Source organism: Drosophila innubila (assembly GCF_004354385.1).
Source record: "Drosophila innubila isolate TH190305 chromosome 3L unlocalized genomic scaffold, UK_Dinn_1.0 0_D_3L, whole genome shotgun sequence".
Lineage (NCBI taxonomy): Eukaryota > Metazoa > Arthropoda > Insecta > Diptera > Drosophilidae > Drosophila > Drosophila innubila.
The window spans coordinates 9384589-9409212 of NW_022995376.1; the positions used below are offsets into that span (position 1 = coordinate 9384589).

Here is a 24624-nt window from a genome sequence, read left to right on the forward strand (position 1 = left end):
GTATTTCAGTTACTTTTTCATTTTTTTTTTCCCCACAATGCCATATGCTGGCGATTAGAATGGAATCACAGCCTGTTCGTATTCGATGCGCGCCAATTAACAGCATTTTCTATGGAGCGTGGAATTGTTTTGGGATTTGGTTTGGGACAAATATTTGTCAGTTTTTTTCAGTCAACTCTCTGTCTGCATTGTTGTCAATTTCACAAGATTTGTTTTGATTTTTAAATTGACATAAAACTGCAATACCATTTAAATGGTTTAACTGACAGAAAGTTATTGATACTGAATTGCGGTTTTAAATTAAAAACTATCAAATTAAATATTTATAAAAGCTTTCAAAGTCTATACGTATAAAAAGCAGATTGACAACTGCAATAAAAAATAAGTACATAGCTGATTTTTCACAGGAAAGTTTGCAATTTATTTGACAAGTAAAAATCAATTGATGCTAATTAAATTGGGTTGTAAATTTAAAATAAATGTTACCAAATTTGGTTAATAAATTTAATCAGACTCCAAATCACATTTCTGTAATTTGCACTAAATAATGAAGGACTCCCCCAAAAAGACAAACGCAGCATGGGCATGTCAGAGTTTAAGTCAGGCTAGGATTAAGGAATTTGCACTCTAATCCATGCAGGGAAAGTAAACAAAAATTGTAGTACTGAATGACTAACCCCTATTAGGAAAAGCCCAGCAAATTGGCAAAGGGAAAGAAAGAAAAGGACGCGCAGGAAGCAATAATTATATATTCCTATATATACCTACCTCGATTGTATGAGTCAAGGCGAAATTATATGTCAGAATATGTGAGCACATGCATTAATGTATTTATGCGCCGCAGGACACTCACATACAGACTACAGACGCATTTTCATAACTCGTCAAAGCGTTTTGCATGAGCGCGCAGAATGCGAAAAATAATAATAATAGAAAGGGAAAAGCAGCAAGCAGAAAGAAAGAAAGAAAGAAAAATGAAAAACAATCACAATTCACAATTCAGTTGGGTGTCGAAGTGCTTCGGGCACGCGACCAGCAACCAACGTTCATTTGTTGTTGCTAATGTCCTTGCTGTGCTTGCCTAGTTGCCAGTTGCCCGTTGCCAGTTGCCAGTGCATAGCGTCAATGCCACAAAAGGGCCGCATTTGCCACATACACACAGCACACACATTGGCATGTGCACCATGGAAATCACAATGCAACAACCACCCAAAGTCGAAGTCGACTACGAATATGAATCGAAGCCCAACAAAATATTCAACCAGGTGCATTTTCAAACACTAACCAAAATGTCGTAGGGCGCACACGAGCCAAAAACCCGAACCCGAGCCCGAACTCAAGTCCTACGAATAAAGGGGAAAAACAAAACTCGAGTCCCTGTTTGCAACTGCATATAAACCAGAGCTCAAGCGTAGCGCGATTCCGATTCCGATTCCAATTCTGGTTCTGGTTCTGATTCTTATTCCTATTTCTATGCCTACTCGATGTATACCGATTCTGAGCTGTTGCTGATTTCAAAAGCGTTTTAAATAATGTTGGAGGGCGCCTTTTAGGGGTTGCTTAAAAACTGCAGCCGCATTTTCAGACTCGCTCTACTCGTATATCCGCATGTCAGTCACAGTGCACAGTGCACAGTGCATAGGGCTGACTGGCGAAGGAGAAGGGGTCCGGAACTGTGGTTGGCAGGGGGGCGCATATAAAATATATTTCATTTTTAACCCCCCTCTCACTCAACGCGACTCTATAAAATTCCAATTGGACGCGTACACCGCAAAAAAAGGGGCGAGTTCTTTCATTTTTTTATACATTTCATTATTGTTTAACAGCAAAGATCCTGTGCAAGATTTGTCGTCGACGTCGACGTCGACGCTGACAGCGACTGCGACTGCGACGGTAACTGCGACGTCACTGCTGTGTGAAAATTGCACAAGTTGCGCTTCTGCTTTTGACAATAGCCTCACATTAACTAGTTTCCGTTGCAATTCCAATTTCATAGCCGACGCCGCCTCATCCGCGGCTCAACTCGCCACTTTTAATGAGTAACTGTATACGCAAAGCACTGAGAACTGCCAACTGGCAACTGGCAACAGGGAGCTGGTTTGTGGCAGCTCGTAACTGGCAACTGGCAACTGGCAACTGTGAACTGTGAACTTCATTACAAAAGCACCCCCTTCAATTCAGTTGAGTTCAGTTCAGTTCAGTTCTGTGCTGCTGCGACGCGACGCTTCCTGTTTGGTTTGTTTCAATTAAATCGCATGTGCGACCCATAAGCAGTGCCAGGACATGGCCAGGACATTGCTGGGCACATGGCTCATCTGTTACTTAATCATGGCATTGCCATAGATACCTTTGCTCATTGAGGGTGTGCACACACACACACACACACTCACTCGCCCGCCCAACCATCCTTCTGCATATTTTCATACTCCCTCGCTAGTTTCTCTGGCATTCACAGAGTTTAAAGCAGCTGCTCTCTTTTCCTGATCAGTTAAGTCCTGAGAAATTTATGAGAGTTTTCTCTTTTCAACAAAATTCAAAGTTTGAAAATAGTAAAAAATCTTAGTAATCATATAAATATTTAAAATTAATTTAAAACTCCTCGTAGTTTTGGATAAAATTTTAGTATAAAAATAGATTTTGATGGAAAAAATTGAAGAAAATCGGTTACAGTTTGATGATTTTGAAAAAGTTTCAAGGGAATTTTTCTAAGCTATCAAAATTTTGAAGTTAAACCATGAACACATGGAAATTCCGCTGGAAATCAATAAGGTTTCCACAAGGATATGCAAATCATATAAAAATTTTCTTTAATAACTTTAATACGTTCAAATTTCAAGGTCAAACCACATTTTTGTATAGTTAGTATAATATAATATAAAAAATATTATTAGTAATTATATAATTCATACAATAATGCTGCACTGGTATTAGTTAAGATATTAAGGAACATTTGAAATAATTACTATCTCCTTGCCCTCTGGTCGCTTTTGCTGTCGTCATTCGTTCGGTCCATTATTATCCAGCACCGAGATAATCTTGGTACTCATAGTCGGGAATAGTAGAATTGCTCCAGCCCAGTTGATAACGTATAATTCCATCCAGGCCATTGACATCCACGCCCAAAGCACGCAAACGATTCACAAATGCTGTGGCTTGAGGTAAACTGGTGAAGCGTTCATAGACCGGCTTAAGGGCCACCAGGCGATCCCAGAACTGGCCAAAGGTGGGATTCTGTTTGGCGCTGGACTCCAGAAGATTGCGCAATAGTTCAAGAGGATACACATATCTAAACTCCTGCTCGAAACCAGCAACACCATTTACAGACTGCGCCCAGTGTGGATACTTGTTGAAGAGCTTGATCTCTATCTCCAGATCATCGAACACTTCAAGGGATCCACCTGACAGTATCAATTGCTGAGACAGCCAATTGAGCAGTTGACGAACCTCCGGTATATTGAAGAGTTGCAGGCGTAGACGGTAAGCAGCCAGGGTATTAATCTCCCTGATGACCGCCTGGAATCCAGCATCATTAAGCGTATAAGCTCTGACCAAATTCTGAATCTGCTTGTGAGGCACACTTCGAACGATGCTCTTCAAGTCCAAATAAAAATTACTACGTGGAGCAACGGGATTCGCTACAGCATTAGCTGCCGGAGCTGCCGGAGCTGCTGCAAATCCTACTCCCAGGCAGCAGATGGCAATCAATGCCAATGTGAGGCAATGCATCCTGTTGCTGTTCCGACTAGTTTCTGTTAACTGATAGTCAATGATAGTCCAGTCTCTTTATATAGCCAGACTCATGTTATCTGTCTGAGCATCTTGGCTTGTTTTGATTTGATTTGGCGTCTTGTGTAAATTTGTTTGTGGAAAGTCTGATTTACATTGTTCACTTATCAGATGCTTATCAAGAGCAAAGTTTGTTTGAACAGAGCTATAGATACATATACGAGTACGTGGCAATAGACCGAAGTCTGTCTTTGTTTATCTTCAAATGCCAAGATAATTGAGTCTGTTTACAGGTTTTAGTCATCATTCGCAAATTGTTGTGATCATCCGTTGCCAGTTGGTGGGAAAAAAATGAACATGTATAGAAGTAGAAGCACTTTTAAATTGGGTATTCTTTTTTAAATTGGGAGAAATACATGAAAACATTTAAGCAAAAAAACTTTTTTTAAGGAAATTTATTTAAACTTGAATGCAGAATAAATTTAAAGGCCAAATTAAGATCAAAATGACATTTCGCTTGAAAATCGGTCCAGTTTTGACAAAGTTATGAAAGTTTGAAGTTGATCGAACATTTGACCTTGCAACTTTACAAGTCAAAATTTTTGTTCAATTTCCCATAATTTTTTACATAAAAATTAAAGGTCTCAGAATCAAGTTAAAAGTGTTGTTTTATACTAATTATGATAAAAGAAGTTGATTAAAAGTGAAAACTTGAGATTTAAAATTTTCAGTTTTCAAAATTTCAAAGGGGGGACCCTTAGCATCGAACCTATGATTTTGAGAAAAATAATTTTTTTTACAAACTTAATTAAATTTGAAGGCAGAATGAATTAAAAGGCCAAAACAAGGTCAAAACGACATTCCGCTTGAAAATCGGTCCAGTTTTGACAAAGTTATGAAAGTTTGAAGTTGATCGAACATTTGACCTAGCAACTTTACAAGTCAAAATTTTTGTTCAATTTCCCATGATTTTTTACAAAAAAAAGGAAGGTCTCAAAATCAAGTTAAAAGTGTTGTTTTATACTAATTATGATATAAGAAGTTGATTAAAAGTGAAAACTTGAGATTTAAAATTTTCAATTTTCAAAATATCACAGGGGGGACCCTTAGCATCAAACCCATGTTTTTTAGAAAAATATTTTTTTTTACAAAATTAATCAAATTTGAATGCAGAATGAATTAAGAGGCCAAAATAAGATCAAAATGACATTCCGCTTGAAAATCGGTGCAGTTTTGACAAAGTTATGGAAGTTTGATCTAGTAGGAACTAAGGGAAAATTTTGGTTTCCGATTTTATCGAGATAAACCAAACTGAAATTTTAATTTAACAAAACCAATGTTTCTATATACATTTAAGTTGACAAGCTCTGCTCTTAGGCTATGGTAGCTCAATATGTTACACTACATTTTGATTGTATAAATTAGTTCTCGTATTTGTAGCTCGCTCAGCTATACCAATTTCCATTAGTTCCACTCGAAGAGACTTGTCGTTAAAGAGTTCAATGCGCTCGCCTCTAAAAATCTAGCATATGAGCTCGAACTAAACAATTTGGTTGCACCCCGCGACGTCCATTAAATCCCATGGACACTATAAAGAGACGCAGATGCAGAGGTAATTAGGAGTAGCGAGTAGGGAGCAGAGGGTGTTTCAACTGGAAACATTAGCATTTCAGATGGTCAGATTTTTTGGTAAAGCACATTTTGGATATTAGAAAATTTAGAATTTCATGCAGTTTATGTGCACAAAAGCAACAACAACTAAATAATTGAGAGCGCTGCTAATAAATTGTTTGGTCCATACACACATACACTCAAATGTAGATAGTAAGCCACCCCAAAATGTTGTTAGAGGGTTGATTTTTATACTCTCGGGCAAATAGCATAAGCATTTTTCGGCCAAGGGCGATCGCAACCAAAAAATAAAAATGCCAAAAGGGGGCAGCAAAGAGCGACGGCAGCTGCAACCCATACTCACACACGCACACATTGACAGGCACACACACACACACACGCGTATGCCTGATAAATCATGTGTAAAGGTATTTTGATTTTTATTTTGTTGCGATAAGCGAATAACGACAGCTGCATAACGTTGTTTGGCATGCGGGAACAACATTGTTGCTCAGCAAAAAAAGAAAAAAAAGAAATATTTAAAAAAAACTTAAAATAATAACTGAAAAACTATGTTGCCATGCAACAACAAGCCCGAAGCAATGCCAGACTGTCAGGCAAACAAGCAACTAAAATTTTTAATTGATTTGGCATGCTTCAATTTAACGCTTCGCTGCCACTTCCTTTTACACGGTATCCAGCGAGTGCTGTGAGTCCTTTTTGCATATTGCACGTGTGCTGTAATTGCTGGTTTTTAGTTTTCTGTAATGTACACACACACACAAAAAATGAAATAAAATTAAGAACTGTTAAAGAAAATGCAGTGCCCGCTTTGGCAGTCGCTTCCGCTTTGCGACGCGGACACGCCAATGAGTCACAGGACTTGGAAGAGCTGCTCCTTGCTGGCTCCTTGCTGTCAAGAAATGTAGACGGCGGAACTGCGAGGCGACAACGTTGACGGCAGACAGACGATATCGTAATGAACGTCATCAGCCCAAAACACAACTCGAATGCTTCTCCAGCTACAGGTATGGTCACTGTCGCCGTCTCCGTCTTAGACCTGTTCCCCTTCTCCTTCTCGCTGCCTTGGCACGCGCCAGAGTTAAAGGAAACCCTCTGCTTTTTTTTAGGGGTAGTTGGATATTCTTATAAGAAACATTCCTTTGCCGCAGGAAGCGAAGCAACACGTTCAAGACATTGTTGAGTCACCACAGCCCCTTTTGCGCAGGCATTTATGTGCTTCACTGACGACCCTTCTCGGTTTCTTTCAGAGCCGCCTTTCTTATCGGAACTTGCGAGGTGCCTGCCCGACAACCTCCCTCCTTTTGTGAGCTGTTTGTTGGCTTGCCCTTTTGGGTTTTCATTCAACTTTCGTCACTTAATTGAGTTGCGGTGCTGCAAGAAAAAAAAAAAAGAAAAAAAAATGAATTGAAAGGAAAGAAAAGAAAAAAGGGGCAATTCCTTGGCTGGAAAGTGCCAATTGTAGGTTTCACTTTAGGCAGCAGCTACAAATTGAAATGCCCACGGACATTCCCTGGTGTTGACTTTTTATTCATATGCCTTTTGGCTCGACATTGTCTTCGGCTTCTGTGCTACCTTGAGTGTAGTTCCTTTTTATGCTTGCTCTGCATCAGGGAAGCCATTAAATTGATTATAAAACGTCCTCGCAATGTGTAAACAGTCTCTGCCAGACAGCCTGTCGCCCAAGAGAGCAGGGACATCGACTCGACTCGACTCGATTGTTAGCTATGGAATGCTACTAATTACATGGGCGTTGCGGTGAGGCGGCCAACTTGAGGGGTAAACTGAGACCAGTTGTGACTTGGGTTTTAAGAAGCGAATGATTCCGACAATTTGCGGCACTCAAGAGTGCCAGCAACTTAAGGGTTTATCAATGACAATAAGGGAAGCAGTAAAAGTTGAAGTGTAGGGCGTGCCAAGGCGGCATCGTTGGTGGCACAAACTTAATTTGCAAAATTGGGCATATATTCAAGTAAACTATCGATTTCTTCCAGAGTTGTAAAATCAAGAAAATCCAAGTATTTAACCAACGAAAAGCATCAAATTTAATACAACAGCTGCAGTGCTTTTGTCAGTATTCTTTACATATGAATATTTCAAAAGACTCTTGATATCTTATCAATTTTTATTTGAAGTAAATAAATTTAATTTTTAAGCTTAAATTTTATAATTTTTTTATTTTATTTTTAATGTTAGACAATTTTTTATTGTTGACAGCTTTTAGTTGAAGTTAAGTAAATAAAAAATTACACACAAGTCTTAGTTACTCTAATAAAACTACAGTCTTCCTACTAATTTTTACAGCTTATTATACGGAATCTTAAGAATCTGTCTATTTTGATTGTCTGTAAATGATTTCCAAAACAATACATTTTTTAAATTGTAAAGCCTTTACTTTTTCATCTGCTATCATTAAAAAATCCCAGAGTTTCTGAAGAACCTTTGGTTCAGCTGTAGTGAAGTCATTTCAAAGGGTTTTCAAGTGTATCTCTCTGATCTTTCCGCAGCTAAACAAGCTTAGCATCTGTCGAGCGCTTATCAGTTGCTCGCCCCGCGGCATGCCACTGATAACACTCCATCATTATAGAAATCTGTCATGCTGTTATGGTTTCATGTCTAGCCGTAGTTCTCCCCGCTCGACATTTGCATGTTCACGGCTTGTTGGCCAGGACACGTGTTCAATCTACATGGGCATTTGCATGAGGTATACTAGATAAAGCTCTCGGTGCCAACTGTTCCAAATCAACAATACGTATTTATTTATTTATGCAAATATGGAAATTAAGCTAACAAAAGGCGCGGCTACGCAGGCGCAAAGGCACAGTTAGGGCACGTTCCAGGACACGTTCCGAGAAGTAAGGCAACCCCTCGTTAGATAGCGGCACACATACACATGTACAATGGGCTCGTAAATGTGTAACACATTTTACATAACATTTACAGCTCGACTGAGTCTGGTTTTCAATGTGGCAGCTGCTGTTTCTGGCTTTTGCCAAAAACGAGTTTATCCTTATCCTTGTAGTGAGGTGAGGCTTGCCTCGCGTGCCACCAATCTCCACCCTAAATTGCTGGAAATTGTGCTGCAGTTTCAGCTCATTTCGATGCTCATAAATAACAACAATAGCGACGCGGATGCAACAAGAAAAACAACAATAATGAAAGCAACTCTGATCCCCAGGTATTTTTCACGTGTTTGGCACGTTTCGCTCGATTTTCCGGTTCTCGATTCCAATATTCGTATTTGTTGCAATCCTCTCTCAACTCGCCCCTGTCTTTCCTCTAATCCTTAGAGGCGGTCGAATTGAACGGCGCCAGGGAACACGGCACGCGGCCGACGTCTTTGTGATAAATTGGGCTTTAAAGCAGGGGTCTTCAATTGTTACCCACCCGACTCCATTGACAAATGGCCAAAGCTCTGCCAATGGACAGCTAAACTTTCTGTCTCTGTCTCTGTCTCTGTCTCAGTGCTCTCTGGCAAAACATGCGATTGTTTGTTTCGTTGTCAAATAAATCTTAGTTTCAGCTATGAGTCTCTTTATTTATTTACACAAAGTCGGGCAATTACTTTAAGTATATCAATACGCCTATACAATTTATCAAGGTCTCTATGAAGTTATTCTTTTCGTTATACAGTTCTGGCACAGCTATAATATCTTAGAGTTATTTTTAAAATTAGTTACTCAAATATGCGAGTCTCTTTCCTCTATAGTAGCTCATCATTATCTGAGTTTATCTCATTACAATTTACATATTTGACATGTTTTCATCACAATTATTCATTATTATCTGAGATTTGCTTAATTACCTCTTTTTATACAGATTTTTGATTACAATCTCAGAATTTTTCATTTATATATCGTAATTTGTTATCGAACTGTTTGTTATATTATCCTATTCAAAAATTCGAATATCATTCTCTTCTCATCATAATTCTGCATTATTATCCGAGACTTGTTCATTCCAATATTGCAACTTCTCCTCCATCTGTTTATAGTCCAGTCGCTTGGGTAAGGTATACGATGTTTCTGGTAGGCCCAAGACTCGCAGCTTGTATAGGAAATATTCATACATATCAAAGTCATAGCTCTTGCTATAATGAAAGCTAATGCTCGTGTCGGAACAGCAGTCGCTATACTGTAAGACATAAATAAATTATTGTTTTTAAAAATATTTGATATTCTGACAACTTACATTCATCTTAAAGTAAAAGGTCTTGTCGAGCCAAGTGCCAGGCTGTAATTGAGGCATCAGATGTCGAGGGTTAAGGGGCAAGAAACGTTCGTGACCCGTGTCATCCCTGGTATTTCCAGCGACCACGCCCACATTCAACAAACAGTAGCCAATTTGTCTGTCTTCTGGGCGGCTGCTTGGCGGACAAAACTTGGTGTTATTCAGAGCAAAGAGATTGAGGCGACGCAGTGCATCACGACTGAGCACATAACCAGCACCACCAGACATGTAACCATGTGGATAAGTTGTGCGAAAGCGATAGCCAAAGTAGACAGCTGCCTCGGGATCGTAGGGATATAGAAAGTGCCGCAGATTCTCCATGATTACGTAACTGAAATGTAGAGGGGAATAAGCAAAGTAAATAAGTGGAAACAGCACGACTTACGTGTCGTCATCCGCCTTGAGAAACCAGTCGTAATCCTCCACATAATGCTCATAGGCATAGGCCAAACCCGCTCGCACTTTGGCATACAAGTTGCTGCGATTCTCGGTCACATTGAGATTGACAGCGCCCAGTTTAGCGTCGTCTTGGCTGGACATAAAGATGAGCTTATTGCAACGGGCTCCCCACGTCGACTTCACCTTGGCTGCCTTTGTTTGATGATCCTTTGGCATGGTCAAGACCAGGCACAGCACACGTGTCTCTTGATAAAGCCAATCCGCCAGCGATACCTTCAGTGGCAAGGTGGGCACGGCAGTGTCCACTGCAATGGCTGTGCTCTCATATTCCTCTGTTGTGTACGTCATATAGCCCCAGAACTCGGTCAACTGCATGCCCACGATTAGGCCCAGCACCAGACACAGCACATTCCGATACATTCCGATGAATCAGTGCCGAGATCTTGTGATCTTACGAAATCCTTAGCTGCTGCAGCTGCTGTCTGTGCATTTTGTCAAAGTGTCTCCGTCTTCGGCTGATTCGCGACTGTTTCACAGCTCAGATGGAAGAGGGTCTCTTCAAATTGGTATTACATTGTAGAGACAGCGCGAGAGCCAAGTTAAAAACGGGTTTTCTGTTGTCTGTTTCGTTTGTGATTCGCATAACAAATGAATCACAACTCGCTGAAGACGTCGTTTGCCTGACTTCAACAAATATTTTGAAAAAAAAACAGAGTTGTTGTATTGCCCTCTCTAAGCGAGGGAATGTTGATTTCTTCATACAGTTTGAGAGGCGTCGAAGCGTTAAGATTTTCTTAGCCACTTTCATGGAATGGAACATGTTGCTAATAAGAAGGCGGAATGTTGAATTCAGTCAGTTTGAGAAGCATTGTTTACGGCGGAAACGCTTTGAATGGAACATGTTGCTAATAAGAACAAAGAATTTTGATACTGAATACAATGAAATAGAACATGTTGAAATGGTTATGTTGAATTCTTATTACAGTTTGAAACGTGTTGGAGCGTTAAGATCGCTTGGGGAGTGGGGAATGTTGTTGAATGGAACATGTTGGTAACGACAGCAGTAAATATTGAAATTTTCAAAAGCAATGTAACTTGGATATAGCAAAATGTCTAAATAAGTTACATAGTTTGGAGCAACTGACGGCTAAAGATCTTTTTTTAATACAAAATTGGATGTGATATCTGAATTTTATTAATAAATGAAATATCAAGAGATTTAATAAAATAATTTGAGTAAGACTCTGTAGTGTATTTATTTATCAGCTAGCCCCCAATTGCAATTTGGTTGATGCTTATGTTTGTACTTTTTTTTTTTTGGCAGATAACCGGTTTTGAGCGTCTTCTTGTCGTGATGGTTTTGACCTACACCTGCATGCGATTATTATTATTTATTAGCGACTCTCTCGAATTGTCTCCTTTCACTTTCCTCTCCTCCCTTTTGAGAAACAAACATTATTGGTAATAGTATTATTTATTTTATTGCTAGTTAATTTTCGTTTTAAATTTAGTTTCTGTTGATTTATCATTTTACAAATTATAATAGGTATGTTTAATTTTAGTTAGTACAACTTTTCAATTCGTATTTTTTTAGACTAAATGTGGACTAATTTATTACGATTTGTTGCTGTTTTTTTTGTTTTTTTTTTATTATTATTTTTTTGTTATTATTTCCGTTTAGTTAAACGTCTTTGTATGTCTTGTTACATGTTTCGTTCTTCGTTTTTGTTAACAGTTTGTAAATTGTTGAAAATTACATCTTCTGTTTGATCTACACCACTCTCATTCACATTAGAAAATGTTTACAAAAAATTTAGCTTTAACTTTAGTTTGAATGCTGATTTTGTTGTTTAGTTTAAGTGTTTAATATATTTACTTAAACTTCTTTCATTTACTTTGTATATCTTAATGGTTTTATCGTACTTTGATTATACGCTTAGTAAGTGCACTTGCCAATTCTCATTACTTTTACTTTACTTTCACTTTCATTCTTTCTAGAGTCACAACATTTAGCTCAATAACAGGAAATCATAAGTAAACAATAATCGTTAGGCAAAGTCAACACAAGAAGTTCTGATTTCTGTACTTATTCCGGCTTAAACAATGTTAAATTTTGTTTTGCTTATAGTAGAATATGTATATGTATGTATTTAGTTAGTTACACAGCCTTAGAAACTACTTAAGAACTAAAACATGAATCAAGGCAAAAACGAGTCGCCCTAGCGCCAAAAGCAAAATAATATTAAAAGAGAATGCAACAAAAATTCGAAAAAAAAACACAAGCTAAAAAATATTAAATATGTGAACTGATTATAAAATAATGGAGAGAAATTTTAATGCCTATATCAAAAAAAAATAATAATGTAATAATTAATATGAATTTACATTGGCTTCATTCTAGAGTATTCCATTAATATATAAAACAACTTTTATGTCAAAAAATGTAAAACTATTACGTCTTTAGTTTTGGTTACTATTTTATAATTTTTCATATTTTAGATGCGATGTATGTTGAACATGTTAATTTCGCTTGAAAAAATATATATGTTGTATGTGTATACTTGTATGAAAATGAAATTCCTCATATTTTCTTTTGATTTTTACGTTAGTTTCCTTTTTTTGTTTTTTTTTTTTGTATAAATTTAATTTATATGTATGTGTATGTATAATATTGTTTACATTTAATATGTTGTTAGCTTGGCTTTAAACTACAAGTACTAATATTATTGTTTTTGCTTTTGTTTTTCATTACTTCACTATGCATTGTAATTTTCGTTTGTTTTCTCTTTATCAATATTTAATAAAGTTCTTGTTTATGTTTGTTGTGGTGTAATTTTCCTCGCAAGTTTAGGAACCTATTTGTAACTAGCAAAGCGCAGACGCTGTAAAATTTCTATAGAAAAAAATGTTTTGCTATAATTTGGCTTACAAATAATTCATATATATGTGTAACATCAAAACATATATTACTGGTTTCTAAATACATACATAATATATAATATATGTATCATTATATAATATATTACTACTAAATACTTGAATATTTCAAGTTCTCTTGCTGTTTTTGTTTTTTTTTTTTTACATTCAATGCGCTGACATCTTGACTTGGCTTTCGAGAAATTTCTAATTAACATTCTTAGTAGGTATAAACAAAACATTTTCTGAAGAATACTCGAAATTAAACTTTGGCAAATATTTTGTCAAAGAATTTTCCTTATTTAGGTTAAGTATTCAAAGCAGAAATGGGGATAACAAATAAAGGTTACTTTCAGATGTAAGGAGTTATATCGTAGTCCAGCAATTTACAGCACATTTCCTATAGTTTTCATAGATTTTCTCGTAAGTATATTTAATATTACCAAATACAAAACTTAATTAACAAATTTTCGTAACTATTTTTTTTTTGTTAACCAACATATTCCTTAAATTTGTCACTGACTACGAAATGTATCAAAATCGTGTGTTATTACTTATGTGACACAGAATTCATATATTTTTGTATTTTATTGTTGTTTACTTTTATCGAATTTTAACATTGGCACGTTATTTATAGCTATTGTAAGTGTATGCGTTAAAAATTAAAATATGCAAGTATTTATGTAATTTGCTGATGCAACAACTAGAAAATTGATTAGTTGTAGTTGTTTACGAAACATGAAACTTGATAAGTTAATTTACATATTAAATAATTTTACTTATAAAAAAATTTTAATATTTATCAATTTATTAACGTGTAGACCGATTTAGCAGTTTGACGCAAGTGACACTAAAATATCATTAAAGGTACAAAATCAATGTGAAAAGAAATAAAAGTAAATATGTGATATAAATGATTGTATGTGATTTAAACTAAGCAACAAACGAAATAAATTATGAAATGAACGCGATAACTTCTTAAATGTGTGTGGTTTTATTATAGTTTTGTTGTTGTTAACTTATTTCGACTTATACACAAAATAATGCCTACGTATTCCATTGTTGTTTTTTTTTGTCTTGTATTGAATACAAAAGGTTTGTTAATTTGTTTGTTTGTTTTTTAAAGCATATTCAAAGCATTTCAATATATATTGTGATTTATACTCGATAAACGGCTGATCGTTTGCTCTGGCGCCTAAATGCATTTTGCATGCCATAAACAATTACAAAAGAAATCAAATTCCTATAGTTACACTATAAATATATATATATCGTATATGTATATCTATTGTATGTACATATAGAGCTCTAAATGTTTGTCATATAGAAGAGGTCTACTAACTATTTATGTGTTTATAATGCACGGCTGCAGTTTGTGCCATATATTATAGAAAAATTGTTTTTTTTTGTGGAAAATTGGGCATGCTGATATATTGGCAGGTTTAACTAATAGCAACTAGTTTTATATTTATTTATGTATATGATAATTTGCTCGCTGTTTAGTTAACTCATGCGGTACCTTTGTACAAAGATTTCGTTTCAACGAATTGTTTGTTTGTATATATTTTTTTTTTATGCTTTGTCGCACAACTAAACTGTTATCAACTTAATGCTACGGCTAATGCTTATAGCTAGGAGTTTTGTATTTATTTTAAACTTACAACGACACACACCCACACACACACACGCATACAGCACACATATACAACTACCATTCACACTTACATGCGCTTTGGACTTTGGGCTTACATATAGGCATTTAAATATATAATATATAATTGTTAAATTGTATATGCATAGAAAACCAAACTGTGGCACGCCTAATATACTTTGTTATGCCATACAATTGTTGACAACTTAGTTTCATTTATTATTCGCCGAGTTTGCAGCTGCTGTGTTGGACGCACCACCTGACGACGCATGACTATTGGAGGTGCCCACTGAGGCACCGCCGCCATTGCTGGCCTGCGTTTGTGGCAGGGTATCGAAACGGCGATAGTAGAGTAGATAAGGCACACGCGGCGTGTGCGGCTGCAACACTTGCTTCTCGCCGATCGGTTTTACCGAGCTATCGTCATAGCGCAGCCAGCAATTGTAGCCAGTGTGGAACACGTCCGTTATATAATGGCCCTTTGAGGCCTCCTTGCCGTCGTGGTAGACCACGGCAAATAAGCGATAGGCCCGCTGCTTTTGCGAGGTCTTCTTAGAACCAAGTATCTCTGCAAAAGGAGAAACATATATGAGTCAAGTGCACAGAGTGTTATCAAATTTTCACTCACTGGCATCGATTTTGAGCTCCACAGGGAATTCAACCTTCTTCAGGATTTTTGTGCAGCCATCGGATCTATAGTCAAAGTATTTTAAATGCAATATCAGCACAACGGGCAACTTCTCCAGTGTCATTTGTTGCCATGCGACCACTTCCTGTTTGGTCTTGCTGCCAGTGACGCCCTCAAGTTGATCTCGTCCTACAAGTATCTCCAAAGCTTCCTTCACAGAAGCGGCTTTCTGTCGGTTGAGAAATAATATTATTAGCAAAGTTATACTATTTTTTAAGCAAAGCCCACTCACTTCAATATTCAGTTGCAGCGTGAAGAATGGCTGTATAACATCCGTGGAGTGTTCACCCTCGCGTTGCAGACGCGAACGCAATTCACCTCGAAAGATGTCGCTTAGCGGAGTGCGTCCAAAGTCTGTTTGGCGTGTAACGCTGCCCTTGTTGCGATTGTTGCAGATCATCTGAAAATATTGATGTGGAAATTTAATAAGCAACACAAAGATAAATATGCATTAGAACTCACCTGCCAGACATCGCCGCCATCTTCCTGCTCTTGTTCCTGCTCCTCGCCGTTCTGTTGAGCACTTGGCTTGGCAATCAGCTTAATTACCTAAGAAATGAAACAAAAGTAAATTAGATTCGGGAATTTCTTTATTTATTATTGCACTTACTTCCAGCATCTCATCGTTGAGTTTATTCAACACATAACCCAAAAACTCTTCGGCATCCTCCTGTCTGCCCTCCACATGCTCCTCGCGACTGTCGTTCCACAACTTGTATATTTCGGTGGGCTCAAAGGCCGATTCGCACTGCAGATCGACGCCAGCAAACTCATCCTTGCCCTTAATCTGTGCAGCTTTGTTGTTGTTCAAACGCAAGCGAGAGCCGCCGGGCAGCGATGAGAAATTTGTCATAAAGGACATCCTAAAAGGATAACACGGAATGCATATTATAATAAGGATATATACGTGTATTTGAAATGTTGTAGTGTGCGTGCAAGAAGCATCACATGAAGCCATCGATGAGGCGTTCATGCGTAACACGATGCACATGCTTCGGCCTCGACGTTAAGCAAAGATTGCATCCAAAACGGAGGCAACCAAGGCACGTCTAAGAGGCCAATGCCAATTGTTATGCCACAGGCGTAACACAGACGCCAGCTGGTTATTGGCGTCGAGGCGTCTGTTGACTTGCCTGTGGCACTGAGAAAGCGTAATATGGGGCTGACTAATAAAACAAACTGGGTCACTTACATGGCATTCACGGTGGGTGTCTTCACCTCGCTCATTACCGCCGCCTGCTTGGGTATGGACCTCAACAGATTGTAAAATGGCGAGCAACCGAGCAGTGCCTGAAGTATCGAGTTAATATAACAATAGTTGGAACGATTGGTCAAGCCACGTGGCCGCAGACTGATGGGCGTCAGGTTGGTTTTGTGACGTGTTAGAAACTCGGCATATTTATTGGTCCACTCATCCAATTGTGCGGCACGCGTTGGCTCCGCTTTCAGCGGCTTGATAGCCGCCGAGGCGGGAGACACAGCGACTGGTGGCACAGCCTGTGCCGAGGCAGCTGAATAGGAGAGTGTGCCGGGTGTAACAAGCGGTACAGTTGGCGCTGGCACTGGTGTTGGCGATTGCAATTGCTGATGCACGCTGGGCTGACTATGTTGCAAGCTAGGCGTAGCTACTGGCAATTGTTGCTGCTGTGATTGTTGTTGCTGTGCGGGCAATTGATGTGATTGCTGCTGCGTTGGCGCCTGTTGCAATTGTTGTTGCTGATGTGGTTGCTGCTGCTGCTGCTGCTGTTGTTGTTGCTGGGACTTGTTGCCCTCGTAGGGCGCCACTTTAGCCACAGGCTTGTTGCTTGAAAATAGACTAGCCCACGAGGGTTGTCCACTGTCGCCACTGCTGCTGCTCTGCGATGCTGGCGGTGCTGGTGGCGCCAAATTGAGAGCTGGCTGTGCAGGCACAGCGGATGCTGCTGCACTGAAGGATGTGGATTCGCTGCTGAAGTTGTGTGTGGCATGCTTGTTCTTTTGCACATATGACTTGCCAGCATGTTGTGGTTGTTGCTGTTGTTGTTGCTGCTGCGGTGGTTGTTGTGGTTGCTGTTGTTGCGACTGTTGTTGCTGTTGTTGTTGGGGCAGCACTGACGCATTCTTTGTGCTATTGGACTGACTTTCAATGGACGTCTGTTGCTGTATCTGCTGTGGCGTTGCTGTGATGCTTGCCGTTGAGGTAGTTGTTGTTGTTGCTGCATTGCTGCTGCTCTGTTGTTGTTGCTGCTGCTGTTGACCACTAATTTTGCGCTCCAGCGGCGGAGCTGTGATTGCCACCGGCGATGAGGGCACTTTCATTGTGCCGTATGTGCGCATTTGTGGCTGATTGTTGTTGTTACTGTTGCTGTTGCTGCTGCTGTTATTACTGTTATTGTTATTACTGTTGTTGCTGTTATTGTTATTGTTGTAGTTGGTATGGTAGTGTTGCTGCTGTTGCTGGTAGTGCTGCTGATTTGTATATGTCTTGGTGGGATGACTATAACCACCGCCACTGGAGCCACTCGATGACTTATTAAAGCCGCTGCTTGCACCACCAGCGGCTGGTGGTGCTGCTGCTGCTGCTGCAGCTGTGGCAGCCGTTGCAGCACCGCCATTGTTCACAGTATTCGGTGAGGCTGTCACCGCCACCGACTGCGTGGATTTCTTATGCTGTGCGGAGTTTGTCCAGGACATTGTTTTGGTGGTTTGTATGGCGGTGTCATTGCTGCCCTGATGGTGGTGATGGTGGTGCTGCTGATGACTGTACTCCGAGGAGTATTTGCGACGCACTTGTTGTTGTGAATTATTGTTGTATTGCTGCTGAGGCGGCTTACGTTGCTGCTGCTGTGGCGGTTGTTGCTGCTGTGGCTGCTGATGGCCAAGTTGCTGCGGTGCATTTTGCTCATTGTAGCTAGACGTGTGTGCTGGCTGTGTTTGCTGTTGTTGAGCAGGTTGTTGCTGAGGCTGTTGCTGTTGTTGCTGCAGCACAACTGGTGAAGTTTGTTGTTGCTGATGTTGTTGTGGTGCAGGTGCAATTGCTGCAGCGACAGACGGTTGCTGTTGCTGTGGCGCTACAGTGGCAACGGTAACAACCAAATTGGATGACTGTTGCTGTTGTTGTTGCTGCTGCTGTTGTTGTTGCTGCTGCTGATATTCCAGCTCCAGTTGCTGCTGCTTCTCGCTGCTGGCAATCAAAGTTTCATCCAAAATCGTCTCGCAGTTGGAGTTGTTGCTCTTGTTGTTGTTGTTGCTGACCAGCGTTTTATCAACTGTAAAAGAAAAGAGAATTTCTTGGATTTAAGTAAACTCTACTTTATATAGAACTTATAAATATTTTAGAGTTATCTGCAGGTCAAGTTCTGACGAGTGTTGCTGTTTTTAAAAGGTTACAATCAACAACAGCAACACATAATCCAAAATGCATACATAATAATTTACAATATCATCATAATTGGTACCAATTGATGTTAAATGAGATCTTTTTATACGGCTCGGATGTTGTTTTTATCAAAAATTTCAGGCTGATTTTTTAATTGATTTGTTTGTTTGAAATTCAGTAATTTAGGGGTAAAAATTGTGTAAAAATAAATATCTGTATACTTATAAATATATATATGGTAAATGTAGCTCATAATAGCAAAAAGTCAATATGAAATTAGTTCACACAACGCTAATCAACAAAGACAATAGAGATCCGCCTGATCAGTAATCGAGTAAATAGAATACGGAACCTAATATTCTCGCTTAACACTGCACTTTAATCGGGCACGTCTAACAAGAACAACAAGATCTACAACAACAACAACCAGGGTACTAGAGATTACTGTCACAATAAACACAATGGTTCACAAAGTTGTCCCGACGACAACAGTTGTTACTGTTCGGCGATAAGGCATGCCACATATCGCCGTTAGTTGCTGTTGCTGTTGCTGTTACTGTTGCTGTCCAATCAATTTGTCAGCCATTTACAGTAAATAGAAAATAACACAACCTAATCCATGTCATTTTCAAGTATGTTTGTATGTGTCGTTTTATCCGTCAAGAGTTCTATAAATTTCATTTGGACAAACGACTTTATTATTAGTAAATCACAAGAAAGAATTGGACTTGTTGATAAACCAGCCCAATATTATTTATTGATAAGCCACGAGGCGGGGGGTAAAAGTACACAACATTATCAGTTTCACACGAGATGCTGCTATTTGCCAATAATAAATGCCTAATTAATAATCCCAGCTGATATGTATTGAGAATGAAAATAAAAATGAGGTGCTGCTTCTGCATTGAGGTCTCGGCCCCCAAGTACTTACAATTACTCGCTGTAAATATTAACACTTGATAATGAGGCTGGACAAGGCTGTTTTACTCACATGGTCATTGGAGATTTAAGATTGGGGTGTGAGTGTGGGAAAATGCTGGAAAGTGGAGCACAGACAGAGAAAAGTTTGCACAGCTGATCAACTGATGTAACACGCAATCAAAACATTGCAACAAAAGTAATAATAATGGAAATAAATTCAACAGAAAGTAAGTAAAGTAATCTGAATTTAAAAGTTCAATTTAAGAATTGCAAAACTTAAATTTATCTCTGTTTGTTCTTGATAGACACCTCTCACTTTACTTAACAAAGCGAATATGCTAATAAAAATATGATATCTTAATGATAAAAACTCTTGATTCTGTTATAAAAAAACAAATTAAGCTCATCAATTTTGACTTCTTCAGCATTGAATAAAATAGAATAATACATACACTTAAGAATAAAATGGTATTCCAATGGTATATCAGTTTAGCGCTTGACAATAAATTTCCTTTTCTTCTCAGACTCACAAATTCAATTTCATCGAATAAAGCAACATTAAAAATCATTCACAAGTTGACTTAATACTCAATTGCTTACTTCTATCTGTCATATGAATTTGAAATTCCAAAACTTCCATGACTTGTGATCAGTTATTAGCGGAGGAAACAGGCCTCCTCTTTTTTTCTTTCTTTTTTTTTTGGCACATGTCAGAGAGGAGGCACATGTAGGCCATTGACAATTAGGAAATGTATTAACAATTTCTTTGGCCACAATCTATTTAAAGTTTCATTAGCGTCTGGGTCATAACGAATGCTTTCAGTGTACAATTAAAAGGCGATGTTAAATGTTATATTTTATTTACCCCATAACGTCATATGACAAATAAAAAAAGAAGCAGAGCAACCCCAGTTAGAATCGGATTTCCAACAACAACAACAACAACAAGCCCGAGTATAGGAATTCAGAATACTGTGTTCAATGTGTTAATTAATTTCAATTAGCGTATAACGAGAGCCAACAATAAATAGAATATGAGAAATGGAATGGAACTCTCAAAAATGAAATGGAAATTTATTGAACAACTTTACACACACACACATACACACTGAGAGAATTCACTCATTTTGTATGCACTTATAAAAAAGTATTAACTATACTAAGTATAAATTAAAATAATATTAATTGTGACAGGGGTGTCAGATTTGGGTGCGACGATGAGAGACCTGCATTGTCACAAGGTTCGCTTGATAATTACAGACATGAGTGCACAGGTAAATTACAACAAAGTCAGTTATAATAACAACTGCAGCAGCAACAACAACAAGCAAACATGTTACGGCTAATAATAGAAGACAGCAGCAGCAGCAACAATAACAACGAAAAGTTAAATGCAACAATGCAAGCAAGGAAATCGTCACGACACAAAAAAACGACAAACAAACGCAACTGTACTTCACTTTAGCACATGAAGCGAACGTTTAAGGGGGGAAAGAGGGAGAGTTGAAGGGGGAGGGACATAAAGAGGGTGTGGGGTGAGTGCATTAGAACAGTTTTATGTCTCCTCCACTTGACTGGACAATTTCGCTTTCAATTTCACTATAGAAAAACTGTGCTACATATCGTATGACAGTTTATGTTCATTACGCAAATGAATTTGTTGCGAGAGAAGCATTTGAACAATTGAGATTTTGTTACTATTTGTTGTTGTTGTTGTTGTTGTTGTGCAATCCTATTTGATATTTAATTGATTTTCCTATCCAGCAAACTGACTAAACGGGGTCATCAGCTTGGAGTGCAGCCCCCAAATGGGACGAGCGGGGCTGAGACATTGTCTGTCTCTCTGTCTGCCCCTCCCCTCCCTATCCTATTTCTCTACTAGGTTGTTATTGAACGCGCGATTTTATTCAATTTTTATTAGCAGCAGCAAAAGCAATAACAATAACAAAAACAACATTGATGATTACAATAACAACGATTGCCGCCGCATTCAACTAATTTGTGTGTTGGCTTATGAATTTTAAGCAATTGTGGAAAATATCTGAGAGAGCAAAGAATTAAGTTCCAATTGAGCTGAATATTAGAAATAGAAATTTAATTTAATTATAATATCAATATATAAAAATAAAAACTTATATCTAAGTCAAACAATAAAACTCTCTGATGAATAAACAAAATATTCACAATCAACAAGAAGAAATGAATCATTCAATTCAATTGTGTTTATCATAAATGAACTTTAGCACAAACTCTTTTATCTTTAAACCCGAAAAGCAACTCAGAATAACAGAAAACTAAAGCTGAAACTGCCCAAAACAAACTCAAATAAAATTCATTCAGACTTTTTTGCTATCGTACGACCAGTAGATAAAATATTTAGTGAAACATAATTGTTTATTTAATGCATTGCTTTTTCTTTATAAATGTTACTAATATAATTAAGCAATATATCACAATATAAACAATTGTGTATCATTACAACAGAGCAAAACAAAATTAGTCACTTTGAATGATTCGACAATAACAATAGCATGGCAAGAACAAAGCCATGAATGACTAAAAGATACCCAGCTGAATCAGACAATTTGCGTATACCCTATAAAACTATGCGCTGTAGAAATAATTTTAATTACTAAAGTAAATAACTGAATTAAATTAATATTGTATCTATTTTCATAGTTTATTGCAGCGAAAAGTTGAAAGCATAAATGCAATAAACAAATAAAGTGTTATGTCAAAGTATTGCCGCGCACGTGGTTTGCTCATTAGTTGTTATTGTTGTTGTTATAAATATTGATAACGAATCTGGCCAACAATTCATCGTATTATGGGCGGTTGACTGCGATGACAAACAACAAGAGTAAATACACAAAATGCGTTCAATTTTATCTGCCTGGCAACAGCGGCAAATTGAATGAAACACCCTGTGGCAGATGCCCCATTACTCTTTTACTCTTTGTTGTTATACTAAATTGTTGTTGCTGCTGCAATTCAATTGAATTCATTTGTGTCAATTTACAATAAGTAATAGTCAAAGCACAGAATTGGCTGCAGTAAACAATAAGCCAAAGAAAATTGCATAATTCTCAAAGACGACAAACGCGGCACGCGACCTTCGTCTATACCAGACCCAACACCACCACCACAACAACAACAACACCTGTCAACAGTAAAAACAAACAAACGGCTAAAGAACCGTAAAACGTTTTTCTTATCAATGAAGGTAGAACTAGCCAACAAATTATTTACGACTGAGACCATTGGCGACGACAACAACGACAACAACTGAGTAAAGTGGGCGGTGATTATATTAAGCCATTCTTCTGAATACTTTGTGTTTCTTCTTCCCCTTTTTTTCCAAGTATTGTGAGACTGATAAGCATCGATGCGGGGGAAGATAGGGAATACAGAGCGTTAAAGGATAACTGAAAGCAATACTGACAGCTTGACAACTGCAAAAAGTGAAATGAGAAAGGAAGGATATCAATGGCAGTAACATTAACAGGATCACAACAACAAGGACAGACATTCGCTCGGTGTATATCCTGCTGGCATTAACATATAAATGCGTATAACAGTTGGCGCGTGGGCAGAGCAGCTCATTGAGCAATGTCATCTACTAGATACAAATGTATCTTAGCAGGTACAACAGAGGCCAGCAGCAGCAACAACAACAGCAATCTCAACGGGGAAATAAGCTACAAATCGATGCATACTGAAAGCAACAAGTAAAGCACAACACAAAAGCAAAATAAAAATAAAAATAAAAACAAAAATAAAATGATATAGAAGCAGGCAGCGACAAAACTGCGTCATTTTGTAAATTGTATCTATTTAATATTGGCAGAGGCTTCGGATGTGCATGTATACATACTCAGAAATCTAGTATACTATATGTTTGTATGTATATGCTACTGTAAATACATATATGAGGGAAAACTCGTAGCGTAAAAAGTGCATCGTTAAACAAAAGCAAGCACATTGACTGAATGACAGACTAAGTGTCTGAGGCGCAACGCGGCGTATGCGCAATTTCAATTTTATTTCCCTCCTACTCGAAAAGAAAACAAAGAAAGTACAACAAGAAGAATGATCAGAAGGTTGTTAAAAAATTCTTGAACCGGCCTCAGAGGCGATGGCATTGATATCGTCGATATATACAAAATGTATCTATAAAAGCGCATTCAACTCATTCGACGAGTGATAAAGGAAAACTGTGACGAAACCGTACACGTTAAATATGCGTTGTCAGCAATTTCCATCAGCCATCTTTTCTTTGCACTTAACAATTAATATGACTTCTAAGATATTGAATTGAAAGAGTTTTGAGCTGAGATGAAAGTTTATATTTTTAATGAGTTCCAGTTTCCTGGAATCCTTAAATACCCTTTTCAACAGTTCTTTCAATGATCTCAATTCCAAAAATTTTCGATTTAATTAAATTCTAAGAATTTTGATTTATTTTATTTTCTAAGAATTATTTCCTTTTATTCACCTCAATTTGGTGACCAACATTTCTGGCTTGGGGCCCAAATCATTTCCTGTCCCTACCCCAAGTGGAAAGTCAAAGAAGAATGTGAAATTGTGCATCTAATTCAAACACCTGCTGCACGGACCAGTGTTTTGTGGTTATGTGGGCGGTGAGTGGGTGTGGCTGTGGCAGCTTTCGTGTTATACATTCACCTTTTGGATTGCCACGTGTCGGCCTGGTTTGCGTTTCAGGCCAAGAGCTTCATGCATTTTAAATGAACTCACACACACACACATGTGTAAGTCTTGTGGTATAACAGTTTAGTATTAAATTTCGCTTTTCTAGAGTGTACAATTTCAGTAAACTAACTGGCAATTTCCTGGCCATAACAACATACTAATAGTACTGCAATCTGACTGTAGAGAAATGAAGGAAGCAAGTAAAGAAAGGGAAAATAAAGAAAGGAGGAGGAAGCTGAGTAATGCGCTAATAATATAGTAAATCGACTTACGAGAGCACAAAAGCAAAACGTCAAGGGCTGGCGCCCTCTAGCGTTGACCCATAAGTCACATGCACTCATACATGCACACATATATACTAAATGTGTGTGTTTAGTGGCACGTGTGTGTGGT

At 38.1% G+C, this 24624-nt stretch overlaps 2 protein-coding genes and 1 long non-coding RNA gene across 8 annotated transcripts in view; 1 reads left to right on the forward strand and 2 right to left on the reverse strand.

The window, feature by feature from the left end:
- Window positions 1-2885: 2885 nt before the first annotated feature.
- The window catches only part of LOC117787276 (putative uncharacterized protein DDB_G0277255), a 34284-nt gene continuing 12545 nt past the window's right edge, over window positions 2886-24624 (reverse strand). The window contains exons 5-11 of one of the 6 annotated variants that reach the window (XM_034625761.1): window positions 17311-18490; window positions 16435-17277; window positions 15853-16105; window positions 15705-15791; window positions 15475-15642; window positions 15183-15411; window positions 11883-15122 (exon numbers count right to left, since the gene is read on the reverse strand). In XM_034625761.1, coding sequence (XP_034481652.1) covers window positions 14767-15122; window positions 15183-15411; window positions 15475-15642; window positions 15705-15791; window positions 15853-16105; window positions 16435-17277; window positions 17311-18490 — 3116 coding nt within the window. In that variant the 3' untranslated portion in view covers window positions 11883-14766. Of the gene's footprint in view, window positions 3743-11882; window positions 15123-15182; window positions 15412-15474; window positions 15643-15704; window positions 15792-15852; window positions 16106-16434; window positions 18491-24624 lie in introns of those variants that run through there. The other 5 variants (XM_034625762.1, XM_034625760.1, XM_034625763.1 and 2 more) reach the window with 5 other exon arrangements.
- LOC117787279 (glycoprotein-N-acetylgalactosamine 3-beta-galactosyltransferase 1-like) lies at window positions 8872-10756 on the reverse strand. The gene is made up of 3 exons (XM_034625768.1): window positions 9974-10756; window positions 9550-9919; window positions 8872-9492 (listed from the first exon to the last, which is right to left on the reverse strand). Exons 1-3 carry the CDS (start codon window positions 10405-10407, stop codon window positions 9283-9285), a joined length of 1014 nt encoding a protein of 337 aa, XP_034481659.1. The 5' UTR covers window positions 10408-10756; the 3' UTR covers window positions 8872-9282.
- Window positions 20713-23297, forward strand: LOC117787281. The gene is made up of 2 exons (XR_004617678.1): window positions 20713-20795; window positions 22884-23297. It is a non-coding gene; the product is annotated as an uncharacterized LOC117787281 (long non-coding RNA).

What these genes read in the sequence shown, in the direction of transcription:
- LOC117787279 (XM_034625768.1), bottom strand. Translation starts at nt 10,407, where the DNA reads ATGTATCGGAATGTGCTGTGTCTGGTGCTGGGCCTAATCGTGGGCATG. An exon ending in CTCAAGGCGGATGACGACAC is followed by an intron (nt 9,920 to 9,973) that starts GTAAGTCGTGCT and finishes TCTACATTTCAG; the next exon opens with TTACGTAATCATGGAGAATC. An exon ending in CCTTTTACTTTAAGATGAAT is followed by an intron (nt 9,493 to 9,549) that starts GTAAGTTGTCAG and finishes TATGTCTTACAG; the next exon opens with TATAGCGACTGCTGTTCCGA.